This window comes from Spea bombifrons, chromosome 7 (assembly GCF_027358695.1).
Source record: "Spea bombifrons isolate aSpeBom1 chromosome 7, aSpeBom1.2.pri, whole genome shotgun sequence".
NCBI lineage: Eukaryota > Metazoa > Chordata > Amphibia > Anura > Pelobatidae > Spea > Spea bombifrons.
The window spans coordinates 25438739-25450919 of record NC_071093.1 but is presented as its reverse complement, the minus strand read 5'-3'; the positions used below and the strand labels follow the sequence as shown (position 1 = coordinate 25450919).

Below are 12181 nucleotides of genomic sequence, written 5' to 3'. Positions count from 1 at the left end.
AAGTGAAGGGTAGTCTGATTATTGGACTGAGCTGGCCACTGCTAAACAAAGGTGCTTACTGTCTACTGATGTTATTCTAATTTGCCGACGGACCTTTGCTTAGCAGTGGCCAGCTCAGAAGAAAAGAAAGGAGAAAAACACAATTAAGTATCTAAGTAATAAGAATAAAACAATTTAAAAAAATTACACACTGCAAGGATACCTGTGGTCTTGTTTCTCCTTTCCTGTAATTTGTATAATCCAAGTGTAATGATCGCAGTAGAAAATAGACTGAGCTTAACATTGCTATAAACTAAATATTTTCCTACCACATTTCCTTATATTTTACATTACAAACCCAAATTAATAAAAATGTGTTCTATTAACAACATGTGTTTGACATTTACACTGCTAAACTCTATACACAATTGAGAAAGAAACAGAATAGGCTTTCATTTGAATTCCAATCTTTATTTTCCTCCCTTGAAGAGCACAAGCTCCTAAAACACTCCGTGTTTCAATAATATGCATAAGTGTGTATCCAGTCTCTGACTGTTGTAGCCTGGGCTGGAAACTCTGTGCCAACTTAATGGAGAGGTGGTATGCTGGGGAGAAGGGAGGTGATTTGTCAAGTAATTTGAGAGACGCAGGATACCGTAGTTGCTATTCCTTGTGAGACAGGCTATTTATTAAGGGACAGTGACTGCATTCCTTTTGCTGCTCCTGCCGGTGCTGAATCTTTTGCTGCAAAATAAAAGTCTGAGTTAGTCGAACAAGGTACAAATTCTGCACAGAAGGTACAATATTAAATCATTTTACACTGAAAATACTTAGAGACTGTACCTTTGCATGTAAACACTAGAATAAAATAATTTTTTTTTAAAAAAAATACCACATAGCAAGCAAGTTAAATAAAAAAAGACTTGAGGGTAAGAGATTGAGAAGGAAAGTTTATCTGGATATGTGTGCAATTAAACAACAAATTCTGTATGTTGACTCCTGGTTTGATAATGGCAAGCAAGGCCAATATGCATAGTGGAATACATAGTATAAGAGCAGGAAAGAAACCAAAAACTCACTTTTCCGTTCTTCCTCTTTTTTCTTTGCGGCCTCTTCTCTTTGTTTCCTAATAATTGCTAAACGGGCTAAGTCAGCCTTTGCCTGGTCTGTTTTTCCAGCTAAATGCATCTTCATGTAACGTTCCTTTGCCTTTTGCTTTTCTATCTCTTCCCTGTTTAAAACACAAGATGTATATCACAGCCTCTATATAAAATACAAGATGGCACACATTTCAGGGGAAAAGAGGCAATGTTAACGACAATTTCTCTAGCCTTTTGAAAGATATGAACTGGTGGTGTAGAGCACTAACCATTTTGAAACTCTATACTCCCTGTTTTAGGGTTTGAGCTTAAAAGGTACAGTCTAATTCCTGACCCCTCCTCTAAAGTAAAACATATTTTAAAGTACTCAGACAAAAGGGGCTGCCTCCATGGTCCGACTGTTCTGGCCACCGATTAGCTGTATGACGCAATGTTCCCATTAAAATCAATGGCAGACCTTTCCACACGTGTCCCCTGGTCTGCATGCCACATTCACCTGGGGTACCACTGGAGCTGACTGGAGGTTCAGCAGAAAACATCTCCTACAGTGCATTTAGCTAGGGGTATGGAAAGAGACAAATGCATATGGCGTGGATCCTACGTAACCTACTCATGCATTTTCAAAAGAAACATTAAAGTGCATATTATGGCTGTGGTGTCCTTGTAAATGTATTTGTATTGTAGTTTTGTTATATTGAATAAATACTATACCCTATTTTAGTTACTGTTATCGGAGATTACTGTCTCTTAAAAGTTATTATTGTGACCCAACACATTAAGCATCAGAAGAGATAAATCTCGGCCAGTGCATCGGAGATTGGCTGTCAATTGTCAAGTTCCAATTTTGACCTTATCGCTTCCTCAAAACATTCCAAACCAAAAAACGTGGGGGGGAATCACTGTACTTGGGGAATGTTGCTAAAATTGGTGCTTACAAACACAACACAAATGTATCCATTTCCACCACCAGAGCAATAATTAAGAGGTTCCAGTCAACTAGAAATGTTACGAATTAACCTGGAAGAGGAAATGCGTCTCAACACACTGTGAAGAGAATGGTTCAAGTGGCCAAAAATTCTCCAAGGATCGCAGTTGGGGAATTGCAGAAGTTAGTTGCGTCCTGGGGCCAGAAAGTCTCCAAAACAACAATTCAACATTGCCTAAATATCCACAAGTTGTTTGGAAGGTTTTCAAGGAAAATACCTCCACTCTCGTCCAAAACCAAACTCAACTGTCTTTAGCTTGCCAGACACTACTGGAACTTCAAATGGGATCAGGTTCTATGGTTAGATGAACTGAAGAGGAGAGTTCACCAGTGTTGGCATCAAATGTTGAAGGATCTAAATAGATTCTGTATGGAGGAATTGTCTCAGATCCCTTGCCATGTATTCTCCAAGCCTCATCAGGCATTATAGGAGAATACTGAAAGCGGTTATCTTGGCAAAGTATACCACAAAGTATTAACTAAAAGGGTGCCATACATGTATAGCATTTTTTTTTATTTTTTTTGATAAACCTGTGTTGTGTTTGCCATAGTTTATATCCATGAGAACAGAGGATTGCCGTGTAGAAATTAAGAGGTAAAACTGAATAGGGTGTCCCCCTCAAAAAAAAATCTTCATTTTATATAGACGAATATGGTTTGGGAACAAAACCATATATAAATTTGTGTGGGTACACTAAATGAGAAAGAGGGAAATTACAGTTGATCACGACATAGGAGAACACATCTGTCATGGATATATCTTGGTGTGTATCTTTAAGTTACCGCTCTCTTCGTGACAACTCCTTAGGTCCTTCCAGATCAACCTGAGTGATCTTCTTGGAGGCCTGTGCTACTCTGTTTGGATTCTCTATGTCGATCAGACCCTCCACACCTTTGCGCTTTTGCTGGAAAGCATAAAACAAGTATTTTAGGCAAATACATGTAAAACATCAAAAGTAAAAAAAACTTGCTCCATGAAACCTAAAAAAACATAAAACACAACATACGTAAGGGGTAGGAATTTGATGTTTTAAGAGTCGCTTTACAACTTTAGTTGTACAAACAATGCGTATAAATTATTAAAATTAATAATTTTAAAATGCTGCTATAAAAAATTAAGATGTACGAAGTACTAGTGAAGCAATGCTATCTTTACCATGGGGCAGAAGAACAACAACAACTTTTCAGGGCCCAAACCTCCTAATGTGCCCCATTTGCAGCTTTCCCTTTATCCAAAAGTTGCTTTTTTAATGACTTGGCTGAGCTCCGTGTCTCAATAAAGAGAGAGGACCTAAAGAGAAGTTAGAAATGGCCGAGGGGAATTGATTTCATGTCATCACACTGGGGCTGGCGCTACCTATCAGCAAGGAAGGTGCTGGCCTTGAGCGTTGTCCTCTGCGGTGGACTGGACTGCCTGTTGATGGAGGAGCATGACTACTGTGGTGGGACAGCGAGGCCTCTGTCTCAATGCTCAGTTTGGTTATTGCCGATTGATGCTGTGCACCGGAATATTAAGTCATATCCCAGCACTCAGAAGTGAAGCCGTGTGTACTGTGATGGCCCAGTAAGAACTATGCCTTGCGCTCCCACCACAGGACTTTAGCAAGGTAAGTGATTAAGAAAAGTGGGAGATGGGAGTGAAAAAGGGAAGAGAAAGATATAGGCGAGAGATAGAAGAAAGATGAGAGGTGGGGAAGGTTACAGAGGAAAAGGGGAGATGATCAATAAGGGGAGAAGTTGGGAGAAATAATGAGAAGACGACAGATAAATGGGAGACATGGAAGAGTGGAGATATGGAAAAAAGGGTGAGGTGAAATAAATAGTAAGGGGAGAGAGAGAGAAAGTGGAGGAGAAATAAAGAGAAAGGGTGAGGAGATAAATAACAAGAGAAATAGAAAGTGGAGAGATAAAGAAAAGATGATGATAGATGATGAAAAGGGATAGTAATTAAGAGAAGGGGGGTAGGGAGAAAAGAGAGGGATAATGAAACGGGAAAGTGATAAAAAAAAGGGGGATGAGAGAGAGAAAGAGAGGAGAGAAAGAAAAAATGGGAGATATGCTTATACTGTGAGCATGTGTGAGTCAGTGGCACAACAGAGAATGCATATGCGCTGATTGTGTGTTTAAATGCAGGTTAGTAAGTGAAAGCAGTGTGTCCTGTAAATATACACTATACATGGAGCAACGATACAGATTTACCCATTAACCTCTTTGTGACGATGGCTGATTTTTTTGTACCCTTTGCAACAATGGCTATTTTAACATTTCTGTGGTACTTGTGTTTAGCTGTAATTTTATTCTTTCCCATTTACTGAACCCACACAAGTTATATAGTGGTTTTTTTTAAGACAAGAAGGACTTTCTTTAGATATAAATGCTAATGAAAAAACCTGCTAAAGAGATTCTACTGTTTGTTCTGAGTTTAGAAATACTCACACTCAATATGCTTCTTTAAAGCCAGCTAATGCAATTTACCCCACCAAACCATACATTTTTGAAAACTAGCCACCCCAGAATATTTATGCTGGTATTTAAACTCTTAACATGAACAAATTTTACCAAAGTTTGCAGTGGTATTTTTGTATGTTTTCCCCACAAACATTCTAAATTAGGTACTGTGTGCTGGTGCGCAGCGTGCCGCATAGTGTGCGCTGCAGATTTAAAAGTAACTATACAAAACATATTTGGAGTTTTTCTGTAATGTGGAGGTGCAGCCTGTCCTATCACAGGCCTATCTATCTATCAGATAGATAAAGACCTCATCGTGAGGTCGAAACGTTGTTGTTCGTCTCTTTCAATAAATCTGCCTGATGGAACCCTTGAGTGCCTGGAGCCTTTTTTTATTTTGATTTACTGGGGAGCTGGCCCTTCCTGGTACAGCTAAGCACCTGAGTTCCTGTGGGGAGTGTGTGCAGATTCCTGATTCTGGTGACTATCTATCTATCTATCAGAGTCTCTATCACAGGCTCTGTGTTGACTGATCAAGTTCAATGCAAGTGATTCTTTAAGGATGATCTGACAGCTTTGTGTTAAGGCACAGTACTAACCTACCAAACCATTAACAGCATTGTGCTAAGGTGCACTAAATTCAACATAAAAAGTTAGTCAGCAAGGGCACTTTTTCACCTGTATGCAGCATGCACTACATCCAGTCTTAAACTGGATTTGTTAACTGGCAAACTGGCAAATATGCATATGTAACAATTGTGGTATCCAAAACGTAGTCTATTGTTGGTTGCTTCAAAAATAACATCACTTTTATCTGACTATTATAAATTATTATTACTATAAATAGTACATTTAGGATTTGTGAGGTGAATGAACTATAATGGCTATTTGTTTTTTTTTTTATTAGCTGCCATAATCTACTAAAATGATAAAAAGGTTTTGTATAATCTACTAAGGAAGCCAAGATGTATACCAGTAACTTTAGGCTGCATTTAGTGTTTGTTCAATAAGTAGTAGTAGTAGTAGTAGCAGCAGTAGTAGTAGTAAAGCTCTTACCTGATAGTCATCATCATCTTCATCTGAACTCTCATCTGAACTATGATCCTTTTGCTCCTTGGTTGGGTCACCTGTAGCACCTTGTCCGCTTTCTTCAAGCTCTGCTTCCTTTTCATAAGCAAATGGTTATGGTGAATTATAAAGACTATTAAGTGTAGATACAACATGCAAGAATATCAAGACATAGAGCACTTTTCTGCATCTTTGAAATACATTGAAGAAGACTCGTTAAATGATTCAGTTTGTGTTTTTGAATTTTCATGTAGAGAAAACTGCAAGACAGAAGTTGTCATCATAGTAGGTTCAGCAACTATATAAGTAGAAATATATAATGATGTTTTACGCAGAATACCGGAGCGCCATCTTATGTATGTAGAGCAATCAGAAACATTCTATGAGTTGGTAAACTAGGCCACAAATTGACAAAGGTCTCTGAGGGTCTGGGACAATAGTCCTACCTCACAATAAGATCTTCAAGGGCTCAATGTGATTTGGTGTGTGGTATCAGACCCCTCACCACCTTGAAAGAAAAATGAGAAAATAAGGGGCTATATAGAACTACATATGTTGTTGGGAGGGAGGCCAGTTAACAACCCAGAGAGTGCTGCAATCCAAGCTGTTAACTTGGACAGCATACATCATTATCAGAGAAATGTATAGATGGGTAATGTGCCTACACTCTTCAGTATACTTAGACCCCTTTGAATGACTTGTGTGGAGAGGTTATGTGAGAGGGGTAGCAGATCCAAATTATTTGTGGCCAATAACTGTCCGTTTTGGTATTTCAAATTAAGCTTAACCAAGAGAATTTCTTGAGGGTATGGACTCCTTGGTATCAAATGGAGTAGAAGGTAAACAGATGGGCATAAGGAATCATAGCCAAGATAAATGGTGAAGTGGAAAGTTGGAAGTACAAAAATGAAACGATTAAGAACTGGCAATGTATCAGACTTTTCTTAAATTACACAGCAAATGTTCCAAAACCTAAATACCGTGCCTGGTAGCTCAAAAGGTAAATTACTGATTTATGTACGTATACATGTTTAAGTGTTATTGGGACCCACCTGTGCCTTTTCATGTTCTGCTTTAATCTGAGCGTCAATCTCCTCTGGACTAGTGTACTGCCTCATCCGACCTTTGTGGCCTCCTTTTCTACCTGCAGAAGACATAGAACATTTAACATCAATGTCGTGCATTAATGATGTAAATCTCTCATGAAACCCACTTAAGGTGATATAATATAGTGTGTACTGTAATCGATAATATTCAGGCTTCTATGAACTACCTTTTGACCAAACAAGAAATTCAGAATTGTCTCTTATTGATAGGGGTCAATCTCTTGGCATAACCAAACAGGAGAGTTGTTAAAGGTGGAATTCCTGATTACACTTTCCGAAAATACATACATTTTGTGGCTCTGAGATACTTGAAAGATGATCAATAACAAATAGGAGAGATTCCCTCACTGGATTTTGTTTTCAGTGAGGGGACATAAGAAATACTAAAACACATAGTATTACAGAATATATTTGTGTTATGCTAGATGTCAAATCGCTGGATTGGGTGCATTCTTCATAGATGCAAATGTACATGTGTGGATGATATATTAAAAAATAAATGCATAGATAACCTATTTGATTTGGCACACCAAAGGCAAGTGGGATACATTGTAATTAGGTGTTTTGTAATTCACAAATTGCTTTAAAATAGTGAAGCAAAAAACACTCCTGTAGTGTATCCCCCCCACGACCTAATAGTGGTTGCCATATACTATATTGGCTCGAATATAGGCCACACCCTAAACCTTTGGTGCTATTTTAAAGAAAACTTTCTTTCTTTTTTTTTTTTTAAAGAAAAGATACACATTAGTGGAATGGTAAAGGAGCATTTTACCTAACAGGAATACATGTATTCCTGTTATCTATTACACATATCGTATATACATACAAACAGAAATTCAAAAAAACAATAGCCATTTTAACCCCCCCCTTAATTCATAATGCACATTACTTGTAGATATTCCCCCACTGCCCACCCAGATATGCTTTATGCCCCCTAGAAATGCCATTCTGCCCCCAGATGTGCTTTATGCCCCCCAGAAATGCAACTCTGCCCCCCCCAGACTCCCCGGTGTCTATTGGGGCCGGCCAGTGGACGTCTGCGCGATGTGCGTAGACAAACTCAGCTACCGCCACTTCCGTCGGTGCTTCTCCGTCATGATAGCTGAGAGGCCCTTTAAATTTACATGTTATATTACATGCAGATGAGTTTGGCTGAACACATCTCCTTGCACATTATATAATTACCACCAGTTAGCTCTAGCGCTGGCTTGGTGAATGCCTAATGTCTATTGAGCACACGTGTGGAACCTGCTCCTCTTAATGCCATTTTAGGAGTTTTGTAAATTGCTTGAAAAGTCATCTAGTGCCTGGTGAAGCAATGAAAAATTATGTACACGTAACTTCTTTAGGAATATGATGAATTATTTATTCATAATGACATTAATGCACAGATTAAAGGATTTTTGGGGGAATTTGATGGTAATGGACCCATAATGTCTTTTTTATTGCCTATATTTTTGTGTATTTGTATACTAAAAATCTTAGGAAAAAAAAAACAATTGATGTATATTTACATTTTGCACTTGCTTTACAGTAAGAAAAAAATAAAAATACAGCCTCGGCGCAGAATATACAATTTCGGACAGCATGTCTACAGCACACAGGGCAGCCACAGGAGAAGAACAGAGAATCACAGCGCAGGCAGGTAGCCCAATGACTAAAATGGTGGCCGGTAGTAGTGCACACTGATAATACTGTAACTTGAGCCCCGTCTTGTTTTTATCAGCCCTGTGATCTTCTACTCATTGTTTGAGAAACAAAAAGTGTAGTTATTGAGGCATCAAGCTATTTCCACACATATTTTGGAGGTAGCAATGTATTTATTGTGATAATTATTAGAGAACAAACATGTTTTTTTCTGCAATTCTGCATGTGGGTGGATGTCTACACCCTGTGTGTTTCAGCTCTAGTGTCACCTCTTTCGACTGTATCCATGTTATACAAACAATATACAGTTCTTGCAGCAGACAAGGCGGCTGAGAGATGCAATAAATTATATATATATATATATATGTTATATGGTATACACAACCACTTTAAAACATAGCTGGAGGCATTTTTGTTTCATTTATTAATAACCGTTCTACTGAGTGATACATACTTTTCCATGGACTCTAGGTATATAAGACCAATGGCTGATTGACCAGTAGCACAATAACCACGAGTGGCCATGATAGAGAGCAGCAGCTTGAACCCAAGGTAAGTTCTTTATTCCTCCCTCCTCACACGTTTGGATAATGCATAACACTCATAATGTTACAAAACTAACATACTAACAAATACTTTGTTAAAGAAAACACCTAGTTGTTACGCATTTTCTTATAATTGTATCAATATTATAAGTGTGTGAGGACTGATACACTGCCCTTGGCTGGGCTCCTTCTCAATTAAGATTGTTTCAATACCCTAGCCTAGACAGTCAGTATGTTCCCCATGGGTATACAGCAACAGCTACCCTCGAGGGACTAATAAGAAGGTAATGGGCAAACATATACATCCATAATTAACTGACAATAAAATAATAAGAATCCTGTTTGGAATAAATATGTCAATTGTTACTAGAAGGGAACACCAATGTTTTTTGGTTTTTTTTAAGGTTTTAATATTTTGTTTCTTTTAAAAGATCAGTATACCAAGTTATTCTTAAGTGATTAGGACAGTTTGTTATGCAAGCCTGAACATATTCCACGTTATCTACCTGTACCCTCTAGGCACCCAGTAAACAACTGCAAAATGTCTGATAATGTACTGTTTAGTACACATGGCTCACAGGCTGAAGCACACCGATTTACCATGCCATAGCCGGACCGATGCTGTGTGTTGTCCTTACAGTTTTGGTAGGGCATGTAAAAAAATGAGTAAATATGCGAGGTGCAGAAGATATACTGTATTCTAAAGATACAGTCTGGTGTCCTTAATCATTTCCTATGTGTGTCTGTATACTGAGGTCATTCCTACACTCTTGGCAATCTTGAGAATGTATACCAGCACTATATAAAGGCACACACCATCTGCCTTTGAAAATGGTTTTTAGTCAACCTAATAATAACTTATTTTCTTTATGTCTGGTTTGTGGTAGCAGAATAACTATCAATTATGTTTAAAAGACTTAATCTGATCATTGTTTATGGCAACCTTGAGCCTCCTGGTCCATAAAGGGGACGTGAGATCAGCGCAGGATGGGAACTCCAATACTAACTGAGGTGCCAAGAGCCCAAGTTACAGACTGGACTGTGAAATGTGCAACAAGCGATGCAACAACTTTCACCTTTAAAAGCTAAAGCCTCTGGTGAAAATTAATGCCTTATACTATATATCAGTACTCTCAGTACTGTCCCAAAATATGGGCAAATAAGCAGTACCTAAGGGCAGGGTTTATAAACACTTTGGGTTGTAGATTTAGACTGTACAAATCTTTGCAGAATAATCTCAAGAACATGTGGGCTGCGGGAATGATTTGACAACATAAGCTTAGAGATTCCAAAAGATGTATCTTAATAAAATTTGATATTACCTTCCTGCCAGTTAAACAGTAACCCACTACCTCATCAGTAAACGGGGACATAATACCAGCTGTCATTGCTACAAATATGTCTTCTATAATGCGGAACCTTTGAAAGGCTCATTGCTTGCTCAGGTGTAACCCTTGGTATAATTTGACATAAACATACATTTTTTGTGCAAGAAAATGGGTAGGTACAGTTCTTGAGTTTAAGGACCCTAAAGATTTATTTGGTTTTCGAGTCTGTCTTGGGTTCACAAACATTGCATTTTTAAAATACTTTGATCCAGATAAATATATATATAGTACTCTTCAAAGGATTTTCATTTGCATATGCTGCATCACATATTTTATAAAATATGCCCGTATTATCAAGGGCTGATAGGCTGTTTAAACAGATGGGAATGTGGAACCATTACTTTCACTCTCAAACTACATGATGAGAAGGCAATATACTGTAAGTCTATGTTGTCCATAACTGCAAATTGACAATCAGGTCTGAAGCTAAGATATAAGGTAAGAGTGGACTACTATTATAGAGACAGCCCCACTAAAGAAAAATGCATATTAAAGTACTTGCCTACATAATGTGCATGCTTTAATATGACTTTGGTAGAAGCTTCAGCCCTGGAGCTTCAGCTACCTGCCTCATCTGGGGTCCAAAGATTCTCACCAATAAGAATCAATGGCACCAATGGCTGCTTGAACAAACAGTGAGGCTGATCCAGACATGCACATGGGGTGTGCCATCTGCCATGACTGGCGGTAAGTATATCTTGTGCAAGGAAACGCATCCAGAGGAACACATCTCCTACAGAGCAAATAGTCAGGAGGTGGCAAATGCCATTGGGTGGGGGGATCCTGCAGAATGTAAATTGAAAGGGACCGCTCAGCTATCATACGCATTAAAGCTCACATAATTGCTGGAGCGTCCCATTAAGATCAGTGAATATAAAAAAGGGACTCGCCGTATGGCGATATAACTTTTGGGGAATGTGCGTTAAAAGTGATTATTTTGCACAGCTTGAAAACTGGTACCATTACCATAGCAACCACAGGGATAATGCAACAGCAGTTCAATTACATTAGTCACGATAGTGAAAAGATCATTTTTAAACTTTTTTTTTTCTTACTTTCTCCCCTTCATCTTATTTCCAGCCAGGTTGATGGAGACCCTGTAAACCTCGGAAAATCAATACCACTACCAACCTACCAGTAGCAAAAGAAGGTCTCAGGAAATTTGGTTGTTACAATTCAGTAAACGCCAGGGGAATGATTTATTCTCTTTAAAAGATCTGAATTATAAAACGCTGGTCAGCTCTTGTCAAATTTAAAATGTACTTATTTTAAAGCATAAGCATTTAAGACCGCAGCCCTTTTCTGCTTGTAGATAAACGTGCACTTTCATCATCTGTACGATAACCTACACAACGCGTACGTACGTAGCGATTCACATTACATCAAGTACCGATACGCGACCTCACAAAAGAATACGCTTCCTCTAAATGATTGAAAAGTACGACCAGCCCTTACCCCCCCCCCAACTCAGTGTGCCACTATTTTTTTCTCCCACTTAAAACCTACTTCGTTCTGACACCTCCTACCTCCTTTAGGCATGATTCCGCCGGTGTATTCTACTTTTCCTCCCTTTGGCAAGCACGCGGCTACAAGCTGTGTAGAGCAGACACCCTTGGAACCGCCTGATTTCTGTCAGGAACTGATAAGCGATACTGTAATCAGAGGTGATGAGGAATTGTCTGTAATATCGCCTTCTCCTCTTGAGTCCACCGTCTGTCACTTCTCCGGGATCTGGTTTGGCACCGGACTCCCTAGTCTCTGCTTTCTGTTCAGGCACTACCCAGCCAGCTAAACTGACGCAACTTGCGAGTGGCCCTTCCCTTAAGCCCCCTCACCGGCAGTCTTCTCCCTTTCGTGACTCACTTAACCACCGTCCCTTACTCCCTTCGCCGATTTGGGTTCGCTAACATAC

The 12181-nt window shown here is 38.9% G+C and overlaps 1 protein-coding gene across 1 annotated transcript; it reads right to left on the bottom strand.

Annotated features, from left to right (window-relative positions):
- Window positions 1-429: 429 nt before the first annotated feature.
- PDAP1 (PDGFA associated protein 1) lies at window positions 430-12127 on the bottom strand. The gene is made up of 6 exons (XM_053470700.1): window positions 11796-12127; window positions 6633-6724; window positions 5569-5676; window positions 2848-2969; window positions 1059-1210; window positions 430-723 (listed from the first exon to the last, which is right to left on the bottom strand). Exons 1-6 carry the CDS (start codon window positions 11806-11808, stop codon window positions 662-664), a joined length of 549 nt encoding a protein of 182 aa, XP_053326675.1. The 5' UTR covers window positions 11809-12127; the 3' UTR covers window positions 430-661.
- Window positions 12128-12181: the final 54 nt, after the last annotated feature.